This window comes from Nematolebias whitei, chromosome 11 (assembly GCF_014905685.2).
Source record: "Nematolebias whitei isolate Nwh7 chromosome 11, NemWhi1, whole genome shotgun sequence".
Taxonomy (NCBI): Eukaryota; Metazoa; Chordata; class Actinopteri; order Cyprinodontiformes; family Rivulidae; genus Nematolebias; species Nematolebias whitei.
This window is the reverse complement of record NC_056508.1, coordinates 23,464,221-23,490,430: the sequence shown is the minus strand read 5'-3', so window position 1 is coordinate 23,490,430 and position 26,210 is coordinate 23,464,221. Positions and strand designations below refer to the sequence as shown.

General features: G+C 41.9%; 1 protein-coding gene across 2 annotated transcripts in view; it reads right to left on the bottom strand.

Moving 5' to 3' along the window:
- The window catches only part of camta1a (calmodulin binding transcription activator 1a), a 389,929-nt gene that overhangs the window by 35,651 nt on the left and 328,068 nt on the right, over positions 1 to 26,210 (bottom strand). For both annotated transcript variants that reach the window (XM_037684774.1, XM_037684775.1), the window contains exons 7-9: positions 17,759 to 17,912; positions 13,268 to 13,408; positions 1,328 to 3,618 (exon numbers count right to left, since the gene is read on the bottom strand). In XM_037684774.1, the coding sequence (XP_037540702.1) occupies positions 1,328 to 3,618; positions 13,268 to 13,408; positions 17,759 to 17,912 (2,586 nt within the window). The remainder of the gene's footprint in view (positions 1 to 1,327; positions 3,619 to 13,267; positions 13,409 to 17,758; positions 17,913 to 26,210) is intronic.

Below are 26,210 nucleotides of genomic sequence, written 5' to 3'. Positions count from 1 at the left end.
TCTCTGCTGCCATCATGTGGACATTCGTTGTTACTTCAGCTCATTCAATTTATTTAAAAGTTTCATCACCTTCAGGTCCTGTGCTGCCCTCTAGTGGCTGAACCGGGTAACATTTTTCTTACAAACAGTGACGCACAATAAATAAATAAATTCAAGTAATAGTGAAAATAAATTAGGTGGTACTATTTTTAGGATTTTATTAAAATAGTGCATTAGATAAAAGCAAAATCACAATTTATTTAAAGCCTCAACATTTTCATTATGTGTGAGTCTGAAGACTGAAGAAGTCTTTCGGATGAAAGACGGAACGTTTCTACAATTTATTTTTTTGTTTTGTTATGTTTTTTTTGAATGCCCAGAGGACCAGACTTAACTTTTTTAGATTTTTTTTTCTACCTGGATTATTGAGTATGCATCAGTATAGTTTAATTTATGTTTTTCTTTATGTTATAGCTGTCATAGTATTAACAAATGAGAAATGTGTTGTTCAATTTAGCCTCGCAGTGTTTTATGTTGCTGGGTTGTACTGACTCCAAAAAACATATTTTTAGGCTACATACTTTTATTATTAATGTTTGGCATTTTAGACCAATATCAAACATGATCATTTAAATTTAAAATTGATTTATGGTAGCCTAAAAGTTCCCAATTAAAAAAACAAAACATATATTTTTAAACTCAACCCACAACTTATTTGATCTTGAACATTAGATCCAGATTGTGTGTTGTCTCCATCCTCATTAAAGAAGCCAACAGTGCCAGTTCTGTTCATTTTATTACAGAACAAAAATAGTTTTCATTTACTTTTATGCAACTCAAATTGTCATATTCTAACAACAAAATTTATGTGTATATGTACATTTTTAGGTTGTTTTTTTGAGATCAGGGATTTATATTTTTTATATGAGTGATGCAATCGCACGATAGATTATAGATCTTGCCAAAGCATGTTTTGGGGTTCATTGGTAAAAATGCATGGGTGTGTATATAAAGGAGTGCCAAATGAATCGCATGACAAACTGATCCAATCAGGTGGTCCGAAACACTCCATCTTTGGATGTGCTTCAAACATCTGTGATCTCATGAGCAAACCACACCTGAGCTATGGTTTGACATGTTTGCTTTAAGAGCTAACGCACATGTGCTGCTCTCTCCTTTAGCACAAGCAACAAGAACTCAAGCTGATAACAGCTAGAGAAGGACTTGGAGCAGAAAGTATTTCCTAATCTGAGTTATAAAGGATTTACCCATGTTTAGTGTTTGTTGTAGACAGAGATGAAAAACAAACAAACATGCAAGCAAAGCACTGCAGCGTCTTCTCACTCACCTCAGGATAGGACCACTCGGGGGAGTAGTCAGTGACCATGAAGAGGCGGCCTGTGGCCTGCAGCATTCCCAAAGCCCCCTGGGCAACAGCTGCAGAAACCACCTCTGCAACATTCATGTAGGACAGTGAACCAGCTTCTCCAGTGTTGCCTCCTGCACTGGCACCCCCACTCAGAGACTGGGGGCTGCAGCAAGGTTGAAGGCAGAGCTCAGACGGGTTGTAGCCAGAGGCCCTGGCTCCTCCGTCCTCCTGGGCCTGCTGAGGGGCCCCGCTGGCTGTGTTCTGGTTTTCAGAGCTGTGTGACGTGACCAGCTGGTGAGCATACAGAGCCCCCCCAGCAGACATGGCGGTCCCACTGCCATCCACTGAGATGAAGTCATTAATGAGGTCAGAGAACTGGTTGCCAAAAGATATGTCAAAGTGGTCTAAATTGATCTCCATGCCTGTTCCCCCTGCTCCTCCATTACCAGCTGCTCCACCTAGACCTTGGTGGGTTCCTACCGTGTTGTAGAGTCCTTGCACCATACTTGTGCCTTGCAGGAGGGGCTGTAGCTGCTGCTGCTGCTGCTGCTGGGTGCGGTTGCTGCCATCATTGTTGTTGTTTCCATTGTGAATTGTTACTCCTTCACCCACACCTCTTGCACCTCCACCACCATCTGTGGCCTGTTGCAGGTAATGCTCTGCTCCATCTCCATTTCCTCCTCCACATGCCTGAATGTGGTCTCCTGGCTTGAGCAGATTCCCAGCTCCATTCTCCACGGCTCCAGTCTGAGCTGAACTCACACCCCCGCCTTGCTCTAGACCGACCACCTCCTCATGCTCGGTGCCCATCCCAGGAAAAGTCCCCTGGTACTGAAGCAGTTGGAGGGAAGCAGTCTGGCCAGGCCCATCTGTGGGTGAACCTCCATTACAGTTGGCCCTGTGCTGTGTCTGATGGTGGTGATGAAGGTGGCCGTTGCTTCCGGGAGAGTCCGTTTTCACCACCTGTAGCCCCATATATGCTCCAGAGTCATGGGAGTTATGCTCCATCAGATGTGTTTTCTGGATCAAGCTTGACCTCCCCTGCTGAGTCTGGCTGGTTTGAGAAGTATCCTGGAGGAAAAAGCTTGGAGAGTGGTTCTGATGTTGCATATGAGGGCTAGACATGGCTTGACTGTAACTCACTGCGGCAGCGTTAGAAGTATATTCTTGCTTTGCATCAATGGCACTAAAATCCATCTGCTCCAAAGTAGTGCTGGGACTCAGACCCCCACCAGAAGGAAGCAGGGATCCTGCTGCCGTCAGACCAAGATTACCCTGATTTGAGCCGGCGCCAGATGATGCCCCGCCGCCACAGTTCACTACTCCCCCAACCTGGTAGCCGCTCTCTTTGGCCAGCTGCTGCTCAAATGACGTGTCCTCCGTCTTGATGTTCTTTACGAGGGCTGAGCTGAAGGTGTAGCCGTTGTCTGACATGGGGGAGCGCTGCAAGCTGCCGTTGTTAATGTTGCTGCCACCAGAGGAAGATGCTGAGGGGGAGTTCTCCGTTTTCAGCGCGCTGCCACCATAGGTTTGGCCCTGTTTGGGATTGTTTAGGAAGCAGTCAGGGTCAAAGTTCATATTAGTTTCTGGGATCTTCATGGCTCCAGTGTCCAGAGTGCTCGTTAGCACCAGCTCCTCAGACACCCCGGCTGCAGACAACATAGACAGGCTGTCTCCTGCTGTGGTAGTTCCAGGCTCTCCCACTCCGCCTCCAGGGAAGGCGAATTTGTGCCGATCGGCAGCCACAGACAGCACCAAGGCCTGTGAGGCGGCGTCAGCACCGATTAGGTGAGTGTTGGGACCCCCGGTAGGAGACATACTGTAGACGGGGTCTCCAGCGACCTCAGACATGAAGACACTCTGGGACAGACTGGACATGACAGAGGGCACGTGGCTCATCCCTGTCACCACCGGGCTGTCAGCCATATCCGGATCGCTGTTGAGGCCACTGCTGATGGAAACGGGGGAGTTCTGTGTGGTGTCTGGGACCTCCACCTGGTTGGTGGACGACACCTCCGTGCTGTTCTGGTGCAGCAGGACAGGCTTGTGGACTTTGCCGTTGCGTTTCTCCCTGGCACTGCTCCCTCCACCACCACCCCCAGAGCTTTTGCCTCCACCATGGGCACTGTGCTCTGTCTTTCCCTCAGATACATCGTTGTTTTGCACCTCAGAGTGTGCATTGCTGTAGCCCCCAGTGCGGGGGTCCACTTTCGGGGAGATGATGCGATGTTTGGAGCTGTTGCATTTGTGGTGGACACTGCTCCCCGCACCTAAAGGAGAAAGAGAAGAACAACAAGGTTGAAGATTTGTTTAGAGGAACTAAATGAGGCAAATTAACAATTTATATGTTCAGGTACATGAAAACTACTTGACAAAACTATTTAATAAGCAATGCAAAGATGGAAGGTTTAGAACTTACAAATGAATGAAAATAATATTTTTCCCCAATGTAAAAACAAAAACAAACTTTCTCATAAGTGCACAGTGCATGAAATTTAGGAGAAATCTTGCATGGCTGCTATTGTGACAAAAAAAAATAGCTGGCATTGTTCAGAGAAGGATTAAATACCAGTATATAGTATTTATATTCTTTATATTGAGAATTCATGCTACAAATTATATTACAGGTGATGGGACATTAGAGTAAACACAAATTTGCAATCACTTTTAAAAGAACAGATGGTCATATTTGAAACTAAAAAATGAAACTATTAACCAAACAAAATGTGGACATTCTGAAAGTCTTCTGTTGTCAGGATGCTGCTTATTTATGTCAGATACATGTAGCTAAAAACAAATCAACTCACACCGTGAGATGTTTTAGTATTTAGTAATTGGTATTATTTGAGAACAGTAAAGTATATTTATTCTGCACTCAAGATATGATTCAGTTAATCCGGAGTTCTTGTTGATGCTAGCTGTATGTGATGCCCTCAGTTCAGCTGTTTCTAGAGAGTGCCACAAACAAGAACTAAATGCATTTACTGTGATCATTAGATGTCATGGATTTCAGTGAAAAATTTCAATGGATTGTTAAACAACATGTCTAGTTGTTTATTGTACTGCAAAAAAGTTAGGGCAACTGTTAAAAAGCTGAATGCTAAAAATGTTGTCATAAATACATTTAAGTTTTCTTTTTTTATTTCTTGATTAACAAAGGAAAGTTAATGAGTTGAGCTGAGTCGGGGGGACTTCAGGGTTAGTCTGTCCATAACTGTGGCTGAGGTCACTGAGGTAGGTAAAAAGCTCTGCAGCAGCAGGGCTCTGGGGGTGGATGAGATTCTCCCTGATTTCCTTAAGGCTCTGGATGTTGTGGGGCTGTCTTGGTTGACACACCTTTGCAACATCGCATTGGCATCAGGGGCAATGCCACTGGATTGGCAGACTGGGGTGATGGTTCCCCTCTTCAAAAAGGGGGACCAGAGGGTGCGCTCAAATTACAGGGGCTTCACTCTACTAGTCCCCCTGGTAAGATCTACTCAGTGGTAATGGAGAAGTGAGTCCGATCGTTGGTCAAACCTCAGATCCAAGAGGAACAATGTGTGTTCTGTCCTGGCTGTGGAGCACTGGACCGGCTCTTTACCCTCACTATGGTCCTCGACGGGTCATGGGAGTTTGCCCATCCAGTCTACATGTGTTTTGTGGACTTGGAGAAAGCGTTTGACCGTGTTCCTTGAAGTACACTGTGGGGGGTGCTCCGTGAGTATGGGATTGGAGGTCCATTGTTACGAGCTGTTCAGTCTTTATACAAGCGGTGCGAGAGTTTGGTTCACATTGCTGGTAGTAAGTTGAACCCCTTCAGGGTGGGAGTTGGATTCTGCCAGAGCTGCCTGTTGTCACCAATTCTGTTCATAACTTTTATGAACAGAATCTCTCGGTGCAGCCAGGGAGTGGAGGGATTCTGGTTCGGTGGCCTCAGGAGTCCATCTCTGCACTTTGCAGATAATGTGACCCTGTTGGCGTCATTGTGCTGTGATCTTCAGCTCTCACTGGAGCGGTTTGCAGCTGAGTGTGAAGTAGCTAGGGTGAGAATCAGCACCTCCAAATCTGAGGCCATGGTCCTCAACTGGAACAGGGTGGATTGCTCTATTCAGGTCGAGGGTGAGGTTCTGCCTCAAATGGAGGAGTTCAAGTATCTCTGGGTTTTATTCTCTAGTGAGGGAAGAATGGAGCGTGAGATTGACAAACGGATTGGTGCAGCGTCTGCAGTACTGTGGACTCTGTGTCGGTCCATTGTGGTGAAGAAGGAGCCGATCTGTAAGATGAAGCTCTCTGTTTACTGGTTGGTCTATGCTCCTACCCTCACCTATGGTCACAAGCTCTGGGTGTTGACTGACAGAATGAGATTGTGGATACAGGCGGCTGAAATGAGTTTCCTCTGCAGGGTAGCTGGACTCTCCCTTAGTGATAGGGTGAGAAGCTTCTGAGCTGCGGAGCCCAGACAGCAGATGCCCAAGATGGCACTAGTGTGTGTGGCTTGCTGTCTCTCGCTGTTTGTGTTTGTGATGTTTTTGTTTTTTATCGCCAGTGCCAGTTCACTGCTTATGTATGATCGCCAAACATTGTTGGATCTTTGTTTCTTTGCCAAGGATTTAGTGAAAATTGACTCTGATTGTGGTGTTCATACGACGTTTCAGGTGTTTTCCTTCCCCGGTCTGACACCTGCTCATCTCTGCCACACCCTCGCTCCACTCCCTCGACGTAAACGCTAGTGCCGCCGGGGAAAACGCAGTGGCCAACTGTTAAAGTTTAAGGCTCTTTTGGCACGATTTCCCGTGGCCTCCCTGAGGAGAAATGGAGTGGTACCTAGTCTCTTTCTGAGCCCGTGGTCGCTGGACCCTGCTGACAGCTGGCTGGTGTGTGTCGTCGGTTTCGATGATGTGGTCCACCCCTGCTCTCCCCGTCCTCACGGCATGGTGTAAATCCCTGCCATCTACGAGCCCTGCGTCGGGCTCCACAGACAGCTGCAGCTTCGGATGCACCGGACCCTGCCAGGTTTGACCTTGTTAATGCAAGATCACTGTCAAATAAAACTTTCATCTTGAGGGATTTCTTCATGTCCCGTGATCTTGATTTTCTCTGCGTGACGGAGACATGGCTGATAACTGGCGAGCCCACCGCTCTTATTGAACTGTCACCACAGGATTGCTGCTATTTTAATTCCCTGCCCCTGTCGGGTCAAAAAGGAGGAGGAAAAGCAGTAGTTTTAAAAATGATTTTAAATGCCAGCAGATCTGCCTGCAATCCTCTTTTACAAGTTTTGCATTTGAAATCGGCCGCTCTCATGTTGTCTTGTGTGTCGTCTATCGGTCACCCAAGCACAATAAGGATTTTATAAATTACTTTTCAGAATTTTTGGTTGAAATCCTGCCTAAATATGATTGTGTTCTTATTCTTGGTGATTTTAATATTCACATCTGCTGCCCAGAAGAGCCGATCTCCAGGAGTTTTTTAAATGTTATTGACTCTTTTTACTTTGCGCAGTCTGTGTCTGTTCCTACTCAAGAACTCAGGCACACACTTGACTTGGTCCTGTCTCATGGTCTGGATGTTTCTAATTTGGATATATGTGATGCTGTTTTCTTGGATCATATGCCGATCCTATTTGACGTTCCCACACACTGTCCAGTTAAACTACATGCTCCTCCTTAGCGCTGTCGCATGTTTAACTCCTCCTCTCCAGCCCTGTTCTCCTTCAGTTTTCTTGGTCTCTGCCAGGATATCAGAAGACTATAAAAGATGAGAAGAACAAATATCTCTCAGACATAATTTCTTCTAATTGTAACAATCCCAGTGTTCTGTTCAAAACCATAGATACTGTTCTCCACGCTCCCAAATCTGATGGTTTTGACGCCTCCACTGAAGTCTGTGAACGTTTCCTCCACTTCTTCACTGATAAAATTGTGTCAACCAGAGCTTGTATTTCTCAGCCTTCCTATGATCCCTCTATTCCTTTACACTACTCATCTATTTTTGATCAGTTTGAGCCGGTGTCCTTGTCTTTTCTAGAAGACACAGTTGGTCATATGAGGCCCTCTGGTTCCCCTGCAGATTCCATCCCACCTTGTTTGTTTAAGGAGGTATTTGCTATTATTAGACCAAGTGTACTTAAGATTATTAATAGCAGTCTTTCCTCTGGTATAGTATCTGAGGCTTTTAAGCATGCATTTGTACCTCCTTTACTTAAAAAAACAGGCCTTGACCCCTCTCTCTGCTTCAATTTCAGGCCTATCTCTAATCTTCCATTTATTTCTAAAATATTAGAGAAGCTTGTCAACAACCAGTTGCTACCATTTTTAGAGGACAATGGTATCACTGAGCCATTTCAGTCTCGGAAAGTTTGTTGTTTTAGTGCTCTTAGATTTGTCTGTTGCATTTGACACCGTTGATCACAGGATTTTAATCTCTCGTCTTGAGCACTGTGTGGGCATCAGGGGTGTCGCCCTCAATTGGTTTCGGTCGTATTTAACCAATAGGACTTTCTGCAAAAACATTGACAATTGTATGTCTTCCACTGCTCCTCTTCCACAAGGTGACCCCCAGGGCTCAATCCTTGGCCCTCTTTTATTTGCTCTTTACTTACTCCCCCTCGGCTCTATTTTTAGGAAACATGGCATTTTATTTCACTTCTATGCTGATGATTGCCAGATCTATTTTCCCATGGCACAAAACAACACATTCTAGCAACTTACACACTGCCTTAATGATGTTAAGGCAAGGTTTTCTCTTAACTTCCTTAGTCTAAATGAGAACAAGACTGAAGTTATGATGTTTGGACCGAGATGCTGTCCATCTCCCAGCATAGATCTTGGCTCACTGTCATTTTATCTCAGGGACTGTGTCACCAATCTGGGGTTGAAGTTGGAGTCTGATTTTAAATTTGAAAAACAGATCAGCAGTGTTGTTCAGAAAAGTTTTTATCAACTCCGCCAAATAGCAAAAGTGAAACCAATCTTAGCAAGACCTGACTTGGAGAAATTAATCCATGCTTTTATCACAGCTCGTCTTGACTACTGTAATGCACTTCATGTAGGCATTAGCCAGACCTCTCTTGCCCATCTGCAGCTTGTGCAGAACTCTGCTGCTCACCTGTTAACTTAGGCCCATAGGCAAGAGCATATTACTCCCATCCTGGCGTCCCTTCATTGGCTCTCTGTGCACTACAGAATTCATTTTAAGCTCTTGCTGTTTGTTTTTAAATGCCTGAACAACCTTGACCCACCATATCTGTCTGAGCTGCTTCAGCCTTACTGCCCACTCCGATCCCTAAGATCAGCTGATCGGTGGTTGCTGACAGTCTCTAAAACTAGGCTGAAGCTCAGAGTAGACAGAGCTTTTGCTGTTGTTGCTCCGAGGTTGTGGAACAACTTACCCTTGAGTGTCAGAGAGGCCTCGTCTCTCCTGTTTTTAAATTGCTTTTAAAAACACACTTTTATTCTTTGGCTTTTAACATGTGATCTGATCTTTTATGGCATCTTAACACATCTGCCGTGAAACTGGCATGTGTATGTTTTTATGTTTCTTTGTGTATGCTTTGTATATTTTTATTGTATTAATTAATTTGTCTTTTTGTCTTATTGTATAGCACTTTGGCTACCCCTACAGTTTTTAAAATGTGCTAAAGAAACAAAGTTGATTGACTGATTTAAGTTCAGTTATCCGGGAGAGACTCAGTGCAGAACCGCTGCTCCTCCACATCAAGAGGAGCCAGTTGACGTGGTTCGGGTGTCTGGTAAGGATATTTCTTGGATGCCTCCATAGGGAGGTGCTTTGGGCATGTCCGACTGGGAGGAGACCCCGGGGAAGACCCAGGGCATGCTGGAGAGACTATGTCTCTCGTTTGGCCTCGGAACACCTTGGAGTCCTACCAGAAGAGTTGGAAGAGTTGGCTGTGGAAAGATGTATGGACCTCCCTGCTGAAGCTGCTGCCCCAACCCAACTTTGGAACAAGTGAAAGATAATGGATGGATGGACAAAGAAAAATGATACAACAGAAATCATCAAGTGAATATTTAGTGAATTTACAACTTTAAGCTTAAAAACAGCTTTATTTTGTCTAAACACACTTGCACATCGTTTTTGAAGGAGTTCAACACATCTTGTAGAACACCCCATGTAATCTCAGACACACTAAATCATGTTGAGATCAGAGCTCTGTATGAGTCAATCACACCAGGGATCATCAGTTTTTCTTTGGACTGGAAACAGTTTTAACAACATTAGCTGTATGTTTGGGGTCCCAGAATAAATATGGGGCCAGACACCTCTCTGATGTTACTGCATGATGAAGAATCTGCTTGTATTTCTGAGCATTAAGGACACTGCAAATCCAGATCAAAGCACCAACTCTAATTGCATAAATATAGCTCAAACTGGCAAGAAACCTCCACGATGCTTTGTTGTGTCCTGCCAACACTCATTGTACTGCTGGTGAACAAAATGCCATCAGCAACTCAGAGCACTTGTTGCAATCTTTTGCATTTCCTATGTTTTTAGAGTCATTTGACCTTGTTTCCACATCAAACATCTGGCTCTCTGCCTACAACTCTTCCATGACGATCACATCTGGTCAGACTGAACAACAGCTGAATGAACTGATTCCAAATGGAAACATGCAAACGTAATGTGTCTTGTATCCATTGCACTGTTTCCTTGGCTGACCACTAAGTCTACTGTACATTCCGTTTCTTTTTGCATTTCAGCAGAGCTTCAGTATCACATCAGGAAACCTCAGTTAGCTTTAAATTATTTACCATGGAGAGTGCTGATATATTATTATTATTATTATTATTATTATTATTATTATTATTATTATTATTAATAATAATAATAATAATAACAATAATAATAATAATAATAATAATAATAACAATAATAATAATAATAATAATAATAATAATAATAATAATAACAAAACATTTTATTTGAAGGCGCCTTTCAAATCACTCAAGGTCACCGAACAAGAAATACAAAGATAAAAACAATAAAACAATAAAAGACAGATTTCAATAACATCAAACACAATCAATGGTTTAAAAAAAAAAACATAACTTGATGACATTAAACAGAAAAAGCAAGTTTGAAAAAGTGAGTTTTAAGATTAGATTTAAATGAGGACAGAGAATCAGAATTACGGATGTGCTGTGGAAGAGTTCCAGAGACGAGTGGCTTTGCGGGAGAAGGCTCTGGATCCCATAGGTGTCATGTGGGCAGGAGGTATAACAAGAGAAATGGATAAGGAGGAGCAAAGAATTCTGGCGGGTGTGTAATAGCAAAGAAGATCAGTGAGGTACAGAGGTGCCAAGTTATGGAGAACTTTGAAAGTGAGAAGGAGAATCTTGAAGTCAATGCAATATTTTATGGGTAACCAGTGTTCCTTTGAAGTAGTTCTGGTGATGATCCGAACAGCTGTGTTTTGGACTAGCTGAAGTTTAAGGATGATTTTAAGGGGAAGATCTGAGAGGAGGAAGTTATAGTAATCTAATCGAGAGGTGACTAGAGCATTGATAAGGATGGCTGTACTGGTGGGAGTAAGAAATGAACGGAGATGATTGATGTTTTGAAGATGAAAATATGCAGACCGAGTAATGTTATTGACATGAGATTCAAAAGATAAAATGCTATTGAGGATGACACCCAGACTCTTAGCTGTAGGGGAGGGAGAAACTGTGGAATCATCAACTTTAATTGTGAACCTGTTACATTTGGATAAGGTACTGTAGACTTGGTGCCAATAAGGATAAGTTCTGTTTTCTTGGAGTTCAATTTAAGAAAGTTTTGGCTAAAACATAATTTAATTTCACAGAGGCAGTCCAAAAGGAAGGGTGGCGTTGGACTTGGTGGAGAAGTAGATCTGGGTGTCATCCACATAGCAATGAAAATGAACACCATATTTTCTAAAAATGAGACCAAGTGGAAGAAGATAAATGATAAACAAGAGACGACCAAGAACAGAACCCGGTGGTACACCTGAAATAACTGGGGAGGACTGTGACTTGAAGTTTTTAAGTTGGACAAAGTGCTGACAGTCAGAGAGATAAGAATGAAACCAATTCAGAACAATGCCCGAAAAACCAATGGAACGTACTCTATCAAGAAGAATTTCAAATGCTGCACTCAGGTCAAGGAGGATGAGAAGTGATACAATCCAGAGTCGGCAGCAACCAGGAGATCACTGGTGATTTTAATCAAAGCTGTCTCGGTGCTGTAGAGAGGGCGCAAACCTGACTGAAGTTCTTCAAACAGTTTTTTATCAGAAAGATGACTGTGAACCTGGGCTGCAACTGTTTTTTCAAGTATTTTGGAAATAAATGGTAGGTTAGAAATGTTATTAGAGACTGTGTCTTGTGTTGTTTGACCTGTGACTTTAAACTATCTTCCTAAATCTTGCCATGGTTGCAGAGTTTGTCTTACTTTTCCAGTTTTAAGCCTTGCTTGTTTGTATTTTGGTCAATAAATGTTTCATCCTCTGTATGAAGATGAAAATCATTAGCACCTGTTTGGCACAATTAATTGTTCAAACATATGAATAAATTTCAACGTAAATCATGGGTTTGTGCAAGTTTATCAAGACAAACTGTTGTTTTGAAGGCAACGTGTGGCCACGAGAAATAGTGATTTCAGTTAGATTTAGTGTATTTTTCTTTTGTCTGCTACTAAAAGGTAAAAGAGAGACAATTATTTTTTCTCCTGTCTGTATCTGCACGTGTCTCATGAACCCTTTAGTAGATTTTAATGACATTTGCATAAACTATCCACTCAGTGGATCTATAACTGATTAACTTTGAGTCAAACTCATTTTAAAAAGTTACTAGAGCTAACTGACCTTAAAAACACAAAAATGGCTATGACCTGGTCAGTTTTTACAGATATGACATCAAATTTGTTGTGGTAGTAGCTGCAACTTGTTTCAATTTGTCAGTAACATTTTGGACTTAACACTGTCTGTTAGTAAAATATTTAATTACCACAGGAACTTATTTTGACGAAACGTTCAGGAAATGCTCATTGGATATTCAACTACAATTGATTAAATTTTGGAGTCAGCCAAGTTAAAAAAGGCCACAGACAACTCAACTTAGAAAGCACATACATTTTATTTTTATTTTAATTCACCCATTTTTTTTTAAATGGCTGTAATTTGGGAAATTTAGGTGCTTATTTTTGTAAATCTAGCTTATTGTACAGCATTTTAATACCTGCCTAAAATCTATGCTCAAAATAAACAAAATATGATTTTCTTATGATATTAAAATGTATTATTCTGTTCATTTGCCCCTATTTTTAAATTAGATCAAATTAATTGGTTTTATATACCATACACAGCAGATAATGAGCTTAATGAACAAAAAAAAAAAAAAAAATCAATGTGTTCTTCTTTTCTTCTTTGTTTGTTTCTGTGTCTGATATGAATTTTTAAACATGCACAATATGTTTCTAAAACAATTCTAAGTATGATATTATAATCTGTATAAGCCCGATACATTTCTAATATTTCCTTAGATTTTAGACCTTCTTTAGACCTGGCAATTAATTCAGGAAAAAAAAGACAGAATTTAACAAATAGTTTTGACACTGGTCAACTATTTGTTATGTTCTTTTTAATACATGTTTACTTTTTAAATGAAAAAAAAAAAAGTTTGAAAAACTAAAACTTTGCAAACCGAAGTAAAATAGCCCATATGTTTAAATTCAACATTGTTTTGCTGAATGTTCAAATATTGCTGTAACATTTCAGAGCAGGTGAGTAACTTCAGGTGTGACCTTGACAATTATTAGTCAGCACTATTTATCCCCAAAACATTGCTGTACTTTGCTACGTTGTCTCAAACACTAAACCTATATTTTATTTTTTTTATGTTGCATTCTTCACGTGAGGTAAAAACATAAAATAAAACTGCCCCGCCCTCGAGCCCTTACCCAGGGTACCCGTGCAGAGGCAGTTGTGAGTCCGGGGAGGTGGCTTAGTTTGGTGGCTGTCCAGAATCTGTTGCACTAGCTGCTCCACTGAGAAGCCTGAGCTGCTGTTCCCATTGCTGCAAGTCCACTTGATGCCATGAACTGCCAGGAGAGAGGAGGACACAGAGATGTCAGCCAGCTCAACAGACCACCAGCCACGCCAGCCTCCCACCCCACACACTGCCCTCGCTGTCTGTGCCTGAACGCCTCACTGGACACTTCCCTAAAAGCAGCCATGTTCAAACAGCAGAGCAGCAACAATTGCATTTCTGATTTTTTTTCCTCCAAAGAAAATGAACGACTTCTCAAATTTTGCATAACAAAATTGTAACACAGGCATTTGAGAGGTACCACTCTCAGTTTTGTAGTAAACAATGAGTTTCCCTACAGTTATTCCCCTCTAATGTCCCCTTACTATGATGTTAACCCTTGTGATGGAGTACTTAGCTCCTTCCAGCCTTTTCTCTTCTTTGATTCAGTGTTTGAGCGCAGGGCGAGCTAATGAACCCTCTGCACTCTGCACCCTTACTCTGACCTTTGACACTGTTTAGACAAGCTTGTGTTGAGGAAAACCCACCAAGTCACTGCTGCTGAATCTGCTGCTGCTCCAAGAGAGAACAGAAAGCTTCCTCCAGTCCAGTTCCCCTCCTTTCCTCCCTTAGTCACACCTCACTAGCACCTGCTAATACTTTTCATTGCTCCACTTGTCAAGCTGCCATGCCTTCTGATGAGACAGATAGTGCTTTTAGTGGCTATAAAAGGTAGTAGGAGAGACCACTGAACGCTACAGGGCTCAGGCTCTCAACCAGTGCGACAGAAAAGGTAATATTTCAGAGGAGAATCATATTTAGACTATCAAATCTGCTTTAATTCAAGTCTTCATCACCTAAGTAGTTCTTTAGGTTCAATGCGGAAGAAAAAAAAAGATATTAAAGCCCACAAAAACATTGAGAATTTGGTTAGAGCATGTCTGATTGCACTGGATGGTCCAGGTAAGAGGTTGAGCGTACTGCACATACAATTTAGAGCTACTTTAATAGAAGAAAAATAAAACCTACAGCTGTGATGTGGATTAAAAGCATCAATGTATTTTAGTAGTACAGGCTGGTCACCAGCAGGTGTCAGCAGAGTTGTTGACATAATGATCCCCCAACAACTAGGAAGGAAACATTTAAAAAGTTTGGTTAATTCAGATGTTTACCCACAGTGAGTGAGCTGAATAAAAGATGGACAGCAGCTATGACAGAAGACCTTTATCTAATGTCAGTTTAATTACTGCACAAATAATTGTTTGCGTCTGGAGATTCCACTAAATAATGCAGCTTCACTCGTCATTAACCTTTTGACAGATGCAACGCAAACGACACAAACAAGTTGACGAAAGTATTCCTAATGAAAAGACAACGAAGACTGGCATATTCAAAGTGCTTCTCAGTTTTGGTGAAAACAGAGGAAACTGCAGGACAGAGGAGCATCTTTTCTGCTGATCGAGAGAAGGTAACAGAACGGTGAGTCTAACGCAGGGGTCTGCAATATGCGGCTCAGGAGCCACATGCGGCTCTTTCGAGCTTTGACCAAAACTGAAATAAAACTGAATTTTAATGGTTGTTATAGCAACACCTAAAAGGCCAGTTTTAGCAGTTTTCCTGTAATTTATTTTGCAAATATATGAATACTAGAAACATTACAAGGAGTAAAACTTACTCACGTTCACTTTATGCTTTATTTCTTCAAAGTAGGATATGTACTTTTTCTACAATTTAAAAAATCACATAAGAATGCATAGTTTATTGTTTTAGTTTTTAGAAACTGGGCAAAAACTATAATATTTTTCCTTTTACAAGAACCTTGTCTTTTATTTTGTCAGCATGTAAAAATACCAATAAATGTTAAAAATCATTAGATATTTTTAGTTTTATAAAATCACCCCCTACTGTCCAGAAAATCGCCCTCCAACAAACTTAAAGTGGTCCATGGGCCACCAGTTGAGAATCCCAGTTGTAGCAGGTACTGTGGCTCCAGACACGTTTAATGAACAGATGTGCAGAAATGGCTGTTTTGATCGTAAAGGTTGCAGACCCCTGGTTTAATGCATCAACCTGCGTCCACCAAGAAGTGTTGTAACTATTTATCCAAAACAATCCAGTCTCCTCTCATCCCTAATCCCTCATTCCAGATTGCTACAGCTGTCCTCATCTAGACGAGTGTCACTACTGGAGGCTGTGGGATGTTGATGAACAGTTACCACTGTGTCTGCGTGTCTGTTCATCTCATTGAGCATCGGGCTCCAAAGCAGACATGACAGGAGAAGTGCCACTGGGTTTAAACCCAGCCAGGAGGAGCAGAGGCACCAAACAACAACATCATGTGATCATTCTTATGACTGCATGCTGTCATGAGCTGCAGCACGCAGCCCTAATGACAAACACAACTGATCCATACGGTAGACTAAGATGGTGGTGTCCATCTTTGATGGCCTCATCTGTCTAGTCTGGAGACCTGCCTCCTGTCTGTCTGTTAAAGCTGCTCGTGTTATCTTCCAGCAGACTGGGAGTTCTGTATGGTTGTTGCATTGGACTAAAGCAAACTAGCTGTGTTGTCTATAAAACTGCAACGTGACTGAGGCGAGATGACTCTCTCTTTCACCCTCCACCCTGCCTCTCGCCTCTCATCCAACACCACGGGGTCTTAAAGGATGATGAGGTCAGACATGGCTGTTTCACAGGGCTCATACTCAGAATGACTGTGTGAGCCTCTCTGAATGTGAAAATGATCGAGGCTATAAGTGTGATTTGTTTATAGAGACTGAACAAGCTTAACTCGTTCATAAATCCAAATTGTGTCAAATGGTTTAGTGCTGCGCAACAAATCACAACAAATAACAGGAATACAAAACAACTTTTTTTGTGCAAAAGCTACTAAGATGAATAAGCTTCAGCACCACAGTAAAAAAAAAAAAAATCAAAGATCAGTTTCTCAACTGAGCATTGATCATAAGTACAAGTGCCTTGCTACAAAGCCCACAATTCTTGACACGGAAAACAAATCAATTTGATCTCGCCTTTATATCTGAAAGCCTTCTCAAGAATTTGGAAGTTCTTAAAACATAAAAAAGGGAAACACTATGATTTTTTATTTTTATTTTAGCTCAATATGGTGAAAAAAATGTGTCTTTCTGGTAAAAACAACAAAACAACATATGATTTAGGATTAACGGTGGTTGATCCACCATGACAGCAAGCCTCGTTCATGAGGATGTAGGCTGAAACCATGCAGCAACACTAGGTGGCAATGTTGCTTCATCCATGAAGCCATGTTGACATGCTCCAGGATGAAGGGAAAAGAAAATAAAGAAGGAAGACAGAAAGCAGGAAAGGGAATTCTTACTCTTTATGTAGCCCCCTCATGTAGCCTGGCAGCTAGGAGGCATCTCACTCTCTTTGTCCCAACAACTGCTAAAGTTAATGACTAAACGCATTATTGCAAATGGTGCTTGAGTTTTACATTAAGCCACAGACGTAATGAATAAAGTAGGTCCATGATGCTCTGACGCTGTCCTGAGGTAAGACTTTATGTTAAAATGTCTTCAAACTAATGCTGTGTTGAGGGGAACAGTATTATCCAGATTCCAGCCATAGCCTGCACCACCTACTCAGTATGCAGCCAGCATGTGTACAGGCTTGTAAAGCTGCTGACACCTTCCTCTTCACCTGGCCACATCGCCAATAATTGGCCATTGGATTATCAGTCACAGCTCTGCTGGCCCCTGCCAGACACACCCATGTGACAGGCTGGCTGTTAAAGGCGTTTTTAGGAGCCCTCTGAAAAAATTTTAATGTCCCACAAAATCCCCTTTTGGATATTATCATCAACATCAGACAAAAGCCGTGCTTTTTCCAAAACATTACCTCAGACTTTGCCCAGATGTATAGTCGTAAAAACACACAGTGCACGTCGGTGAGCTTTGGTACAGCTAATAACAACAGGGAACAATCCATTCAGGAGCAAGGGAGGGAGAAAAAGACAAGAGAAAGGCTGGCAAGGGATTTCTGATGAGTCTAATATTCTTGCTCACATGCACTAACATGAATCAATATCCAGCTCACTGCCCTCCCTTCTGCCTTGACTGCTTCTACGGTCCAGACTGAGGGGAGCTGCACTCTCAGTCTGTTGCCAAAGGTCAAGGAGAAAAGCTGAACTTTGACCCATGTGAAGCAGACGGCTTCAAGAAGAGGACACTCTCACATAATATTGTAGGAATACTAGGACAAATGCACTCGACTGAGCTGCCAAGGGCACTTGGTGTTCTAGAAGTGAGCTCATATGAGTGAACATGAAACCCCCACCTGCCAAAAACACACAGAGATGACTAGCATGCATGCATGAAGGTAACATGTGCTACTGAGCATTAATAGAAGTCACTGGACTTATTGACTTTGTTTCAATACTCACACATGGGCTTGAGCTGGCCAATCAGCTCCTCCTTGGTCCACTTGGCCCATTCCTTCTTGTCTGTATTGATGGAACATAAGATAGGTCCACACGGTTTCCCACAATCCTCAATGGCTGGAACATTCAAATAGTGGACGAGCACAATATCAGGATTCTGTCAGAAAAAAAAAAAACAGAAAAAAGCATAGGGTGAGTTCAACCAGATGCTCAAATGTCTGTTGCATGGCTTCGGTGAGAACAAACCAGCAAAAAGCTGTTAGAGCAAACGGATAAAGCCGCTCAGATCCGAGTGCTTTTATGTGGAAAAAGCAAGCTGTGTTGCTAAACTTGAATCGCTGCATGAAAACCCTTACGCAGACAATAGAGACTAAAAACAGACAAGGAAATGCACAAGCCTCAAACCAAGCAGCAGAACAAATCTAGGATCAGCAATCTGCAATAATCTTACTCATTATGTGACTCTATCTCAGAATACACGTGTGATTGGATGTGTCTGCTGTAACGCATGTGTGTGCACTTGTATGTGTGTGTGTGTGTTAATTACAATGTGTGCTCATGTAACACACTTATGGCATTTTGTCAAATCCTCCCACATAGTGGGATGATGCCCTCAATTAACTCCGCTTGTGTTTACCAAGTCAAAACTCAACAATTTACTGCTCGCAAGTTGTCACAGGGTTACCTTAGCAAATTTTCTAAATTGACAGTTTATGAATAATAGGCAGTGCTTAAAGGAATGTTGTGCAGGTGTGAATAGCAATTCACTTTGATTATCAAGCACTCAAAAAATAAACTTTCCATGTTTCAGTTTTTCAATTCATTGCAGTTTATTGATATAAGTCACAACAGAAGTCGTCTCAGGGCACTGATATATATATATATATATATATATATATATATATATCTCAGTGCATCAATTTAACATTATTTATCTGAGGAGCAGACCGACTGCTTTGAATTTAACTCCATCACAGAACTGTCATCTTGAGCAAGAATGAAGGTGACAGGGGAAATGAAAAACTCCCTCATGAGGAAGAAACCTTTAGCAGAACCAGGCTCAGGACAAGCGGCCATCTGCTTCAACCAGCTGGGTTTGAGAGGAACAGATACACAATGGCAGGTCAAGAATCACATGTTAAGATAGAAATAGTACCAAATGAAAACTATTTAATTGTAACAATTCATTTAAGGACATGAGGTTAATTTGTCTTCTAGTAGTTTAAGCCTATTAGCCGACCCTAACTATAGGATTTATCAAAAAGGAAAGTCTTAATCCCAGTCTTAAAACTGGACAATGTGTCAGCCTCATGGACAGAAACTGGAAGTTGGTTCCACAAGAGAGGAGCTTGATAACTGAAACATCTTCCTCCCATTCTGCTCTTGGAAACTCTAGGAACCACAAGTAAACCTGCAGTCTGAGCGTGAAGTGCTCTGTTAGGAAAATATGGAACAATAAGATCTGTAATATAAGATGGAGAGAGGTTGTTGAGAGCTTTGTAGGTTCATAGTAAGATTTTGAATTAATTTCTGGATTTGACAGGGAGCCAGTGGAGAGAAGCTAAAACTGGAGAGATGTGATCTCTCCCAGTAACTCCAGTTCACTTTGGTCGTTTTCACACCAGATAGTCCGGTAGACTCGGTTCGGTTCGGGACCAATATTCATGACGTTTTGTTTACATTTGAGCTGGTGCGTTTGCATTCACACTGCACTGTGCAGTCCAGTCAACCTGTTGAACCAACCTATTCCCCCGCTCGCCTGTGGGGGCGCTGCACCAAGAACTACTGAAAGAAACGACACAAAAACCTCTGAAGACACGTCTTCTTCTTCTTCTGTAAATAAAAATAAAAACCAAGTGGCATCAAGTTTTAGCAGAGTTAGGAGTTATATTTTGTCATTTTTCAAAAATGGACTCAGCATGAGCAGAAGATGAGACAGAAGACCATGGAGAATATTGTTTTTCACACAAGGCAGCTGACGGCTCCATATAAGGTCAGAGAAATGTGTGTTTGTTTACCCTGCGGAGCGGGGCTCGGTCTGTTTACATTCACACTGTACTCGAACCACGCTGGAGTTCGCTTCTACCGGACCGAGACCTAGGTTTTAGCCCGGGCCAGAGTTCACCTTTTTGTTCCGTGACAAGAGTTCGATGGCGCGTTCACACCTCCCTAAACAAACCGGACTTCCTAGGAAAACGAGCTAGAGTTCGATTAAAGTGGACTAAACAGGGCTGGTGTGAATGCACCCTTAAAGTCTGTGACTTTTTGTCACATCTGGCTTCTGCAACTAAAAATGATAGGTCAATACATGAAGTCACTCTGAGTAAAACTGACCCAGGCACTGCTAAGTATAAACACATGAAGCAGATCAACACATTTTTGTTGTTGGTCTTTTCTGGAGTGTGTTCCTCCAAAGCTTTCTGCTATGTTCAGAAAAGATTTAGTTTTTTTAACCCACATGAAGCTACCGGTACACTAAATTGTCTGCACACACGCTCATCTAAACAAGATGCAAGTACAGACAAACCAGTTTGGACTTTGATCGAGAAAAATGCTGTGATGAGTGTGTGTGTGACTGCAGTTTGAAGCTTCATCAGTACTAAGTGGCAAATAAATCAAGGTGCAGCTACTGTGGGTCTGTGCTCCCTCTCAGTGTGAACCATTAATCTGAGAAGCAGCCCCTCCCCACCTTTGCTTCCCTGTTACACCAGACAGGGGCGTGGCTGTCACATGCAGATACAAATACAATATGGTTGTAAACATCCTAAATATATAAACAACTCGCTCATTTCTTGGATGTGTCTGAACTGTTGCAGCTCAGTGTTGTGTAAAGATGGTCTCAGAAAGACATGACATTTCCCACAACTACCACAAGCCAGAGCTGGACATCGCCGAGCCTTGTGCCACAGCTTTCCTTGTCCTCTGTCATTGGTACGGACACTAGGTGATGGCTGCTGCCCTGAATGGATGGAGATGGCACAGGAGGTGTGTGACGCCCCCAGATGGCACCACCAGCTGTGTCCATAACCAAGAGATGCCCTCAATCTTTACTTAAACTGAGAGCGCAGAATGTAGATGGCTTTATTCATTTATGAGCAGACAGACATTTATGTTGATGCGTAAAAATGCAGGCGGGAGGGGAACGTGCACAGATAGAATGGAACATGCTTAAAGCGTGTGAAAACACACAAGCGCAGATTGTATTCGGAGAAACTCATTAGCATAGCGTAACAGACTCTCATACGCTTAATACGCACATGGATTAGTTGAGAACAATCATTCTTGCGGTTACGCACAATTTCCTCCATTCAACACCCACATTTCCAGCTGTTTGCTACCTTTATACACAAAGCGAAACAAATATCTGGCACACACACCTGAGATGTGACTGACCATGCAGTCTTATGACTCACCTAAACACAACATTTGACACTGTTGCCTTTTACTATTTGAAATCTGCTTTCTTCAGGAAACAGACAAAAAGCCAGAGGCATATACTGGAACTTTCCGAATCCTTCCCCCACTTCTGTTTTACTTCTTCCTCTCCTCTGACTTTACAACATTTTTAACTGTTCTTTCCCAACTCCAGCCTATACCTCTACTCTGCGAGGAAAACAACACAATGAAAATGTAAAGCGCCACATAAATCTATCAAGATGGTAATTTAATTTAATTTCCTGCTGGCTGCTTTCTTTTTCTACAGTGTAATATCAGGAGTTTGTTCTCCAAGAGGAGAGGGAAAAGGCTGAGAGGGGGAGAACTTTTTGCCTGGATAATCTTTTTCCAGAGAAAATGAGATCTCATTAACTTATTGATTAATTGTGTAATGTAGTCTTTCAATAGTTTTTTTTTTCCTTCTCTCATTTCCCATGCGGGTCTCAGGGCAGCTTTCCAACCTCACTTCCTCAGTGCTAGGGAGGAGTGCAATACAACTGCAGAAACCTGTGGTACAAAAGATTTCAAGCTGGGTTTCAGGCAAGATTTCAGGTTCCGGTGATTGTTGAATTTCCATTCACCGTCCAAACCTGTCAAAGAGGCAGCAGCTTGGTGACAGACAGTGACCTTAAAATTTTTCATTGCAAAGTGTGAAATCAATTATAAAAATGTTATCCTGTATTTTAACAAATGGTGCCGTTCGAAGGAGTTTTCTCCAGTAGGGTTCCAGACTAATTTATATGCAACTCCAAAAAGTGGGATGAAACTCCATACAAGTGAAGCAATCGATTGAGTCTACCGAAAACAACATGGAAGCTCGAGCCTAAGTTCAGCTGGCCATAGTCTGTGCAGGTAAACAAATATTGCAGAATCTGACACACATTGAACTGAAAAAGACATTAGCTATGTTTACACGTGCAAAATTATTTGATCGGATTGAAATGTATTCGGATAAAATAATCCAAATGTATTGTTTACATGGGCACAATCCGTTCACAACAAGTGTTTACATGCAGCTGGCTTTTATTCAGAATAGAAGTACTGACATGTGCAGAGTGGTAAAATCTCCTTAAAAAAACACAGAAGAAGAAGTTCTACTTCTGTGATGAATGTAAACAAAGCTGAGCACCCAAAATGGACCCGCGACAGGTTTTAATGATGGTGGAGACGTTACTGCACTCCCTGACTGAGCTACAGGTGATACTGATCATTTTGAGCTCTTTCTAAGTTTCTAGTAGAAATGTTGTGTCGCTCACCGACCAGTTTTGCTTCCCCGACACATTAGCATCTAGCCAGGTGGAAATACTTGACGTTGACACAGGTCACACATGCGCAGTCAGGTCAGTTTTCCACGATCTGAATAAAATGATCAGATTAAGTGTTTACAAGCACACTGTTCAGATTATGAATCGGCATAAACCACCCCTCTCATTCAGATTACAAATTCATTCGGATTGAGCTGAATCAACAAAGAATAATCCGAATGGGGAGTTTACGTGACGCATCTTTATTCCGAATGACCGTTTAATCCGATTACTTACGTATGTCCATGTAAACATAGCTAATGAGATGGTAATACAAATGTGAATCTGCTGTTAAACACCAAAGAAAAGGTAAAAAAAAACAAGTAAAAAAACAAGTAAAATATTTAAATGTCATTGATTGCTCCATGAAAATGAGCTCAATGTTCAAACAAGCATGGTTTTTACAAAATTTCTAGACTGGTAAATTTACTGTTTTAACTCAATCGAATATTTTATTTGTATACTTTACTCAACAAATATGAGCATAAATACATACCATTACCTTAAAATTGTCTGATTTCCCCAAACAGCTCTTCAATTAACTTTACCATTATTGACCTTTTATCAGTCACAATCTGAAAACATTTCAATCCGGTCAAAAAATGTTGCGCATGTAAACATAGCTAATGGCTGATTCCTTAGGTAAACAAACATGTGGTAGTTGTCATCCTATCAACACATTTTACTTACAAAGTTTTATTTAGGGGACACATTAACTATCGCTATGAGAAAAATGTGGGGATTTAGGTTTTTTTAACTTTCAGAATGTTTTTGGACCAGTCTTCATGAATTTGGCACAGGTACTTAAAAACTTACAACAACGGTCATTAATGATTGCCCTTAATTACAAAATCACTTTTGGTTGTAAAATCTTGCAATGTTTTGCAATCTTAACACAATTAACTTAGTCTAGGATTACACAAGAAGATGGAAGAAAGCTAAACAACTTTACAGATCAAGTTAAAGATTAACAATTACTGTAAGTGTTACTCTGTGGCAAATAGCGAAAAAAGGATTGATCAATATAGTCAAATTAGTAAAGTATAAAAATATATATTAGCAGCATCACCAATTTTAAAACATCTTACCATCCTTAGAAGTGTCTTATATTGCTAAAATGTGTTTGTGTGATATCATGGCTGCATGAAAACTCAATATTGAATGACACGTCTTCCAACCACTCACACAAATTAATGCATGAATTTATCATGTATGCTTGTGTCTAGCCAACATTCTGATGTTGTTGTGTTGTGTTAATGTTTACTGTGCCTCCCTAGAACAGATGGATAGATGTTGAGCTAATTACTAGCAGAGTCTTGGGGAGTCAGCCATGGGGGCGGAAGGCCTGTTGAGTGGGAGGTGGAGCATCTTCCCGCACCCTCTTTCCACCAGTCTCACTCACAAATGCACAGAAGTAAACTTGCATACAAAGGCATGCTTGCAGATATAAAATCACGCACCAGTCAAAAACAAAATGCAAAATATATGCATGAAAAGTGCCATGGATTGCACACTGTTCTGAACACTGTGTGTATGAGATATGCAAGGCATCGTCATCGCAACCAAAGGATAAAGGTGCCGTTGTAGCCTGGCAACAGGTTTCTCTGGCACCCACGCACTTAAAGGCAGCCAGTGCTCCGACAATCTCTCAGTGACTGCCTACCTCGTCCTGGAGTCATACACCCTGTTCTACTCCAAAAGACAAGGAGGGAGAGGAGACAGAATCACTAATGGAGGCAAAGACAAAGATGAGTCACATTTTGGTGCTGACAACTACAGTGACCTTCAGCTATGTGCTTAATATGTCACAGCGAATACTGAGGTGAGAAGATTTAATAAAGGGAAACTCTAGTAGAAAGTACTATACATGCACCAATATATGTACATTCTACTAGAGTTGTTCTTGGTAGTAAACTCTACATAGAACCTGAAATAAATGGTCTTGTAATATGCCCACTGTCTCATTAAACCTCTGTGACCCTGCCATAAATCTCCTAAAAACTGCTCAGTGTAGCCCCTATACCTCCAACAGCCCACCATAACTCATTAGCAACCAAAGCAGCAAAGGACTGAATTTTAAGATAGAGATCTGTAGAAACAGAAACAAGGAGAGAAAGAACAATGAGCGTAACAACACTAATTTTGTCATTCGGCAGCTCTGCTCCACAGCAGGCCTCACTTTCACAACTCGTGCACACCAACGATAAGAACACCTTTAACATGAAAGGTTCTTAATTGAGAGGGGATGCTTCATGGAAAGTGGATGAGCCAGGGAGTGCAGAGGGAAACCTCATTCCCTCTCTGTGATAAAAACAACCCATAATGAACAGTTGGGGGCTTCAAAGCTCATCAGGAGTACAGAGCAGACATGGGGCCAGGTATAGGGAAAGCCTGACTTTTCACCTTGATGCTAAATAGGGAAAAAGGAAAAAATAGGGTAAGGAGGAAAGAGAAGAGACAACGCTTTATATGGGGCAAGCAGGCTGCAGGGAAATCCACTTGAAAAATAAGATGAAAGCAAGAGGAGACAATTGTTTTGTCACAAACAGTCTGCATCAAGTCATAAAGATGAGGGGAGGGGTGTTGGTGCATTTTTTTATGAAGGTATCTATGGCTTTGCATTTCAGCCTGCCCACACAAAATTATAAATAGAACGTGAATGAGCGGCAAGAGGCAGATATCTGTATGTTAGTTGGTGTAAGTTCATCAGTATGCATGCAAAATGAGTGCAATGAGCTGTGAGTCTGAGAGCACTGACTGCATATTCATGCTGTTTGTGTGAGGAATGCCTATTAGAATGTCTCGGGTGTATCTTCACATATGTCTGCACAATTTCCTGTGCATATTAAACACCCGTGCATCAGGTTTATATGTTTCATATCATGTTTTTACAGTCTGCATAATGCTTTAGATTCCATAGGTGATCAAAGTCTTGTGCACTCTGCTATGCGAGGGCAGTTGCCCTGGCAGTGGCATGGTGATGGATAGCATGGTGTGCCAGTCATTAGGCAGCCTCCTGGCCTCTGGCACTGAGGTTGCACTCTTAAACACTGCCCTCCCCCACCTGTCCCCAAACACCCCTGCTCATTTCAAGGTCAGCTGCTTCTGTGGCACTGCAAGTTGACCTCCACAAGTCACACAACTCCTTCCTTTTGTTTGGAACTGCTATTACTTGTTGCCAAAGGGTGTGTTTTGGAGTGTAGGGGTGGCTGGCTGGTGCCTTGCCTCATGCCAACACACAGAAGCACAGTCATCCACATGCAGCGCATGAGCACACATGCACAAGGACTCACACATGAGTTGAGGTAAACAAAACTCCCTGTCAGACCGTCCAAAATAGGCAACAGCCTAAAGCTCCTGTTGAGGAGACAGGGCAGACCCCTGCCTGAACCTGCTTCTATCTGTGTTGTCTGTGACAACCTCTTTGTTTAGATGCTCCCAGTTTAAAATGCAAACACCCTAACAAAGGTGTATGGAGATGAGTTAAACTTCTGTTACATCTAGTACTCCACCAACAACCTCTGTGTCTGTGTGCCAAGCTCCATTCACGCCTAGGGTACCTGTCAGTCCAGTGATGAGATATTGTTTTATAGGTTGTATTATCTTAGCTGCCTTTGTCCAGGCTCTGTGAGTTAGATGGCAAGGTGAGAGAAACAGCAGCAATCACGATTCAGGGAACATTCCTTCTCCACCATTTTTTACCTTCACTATCATGT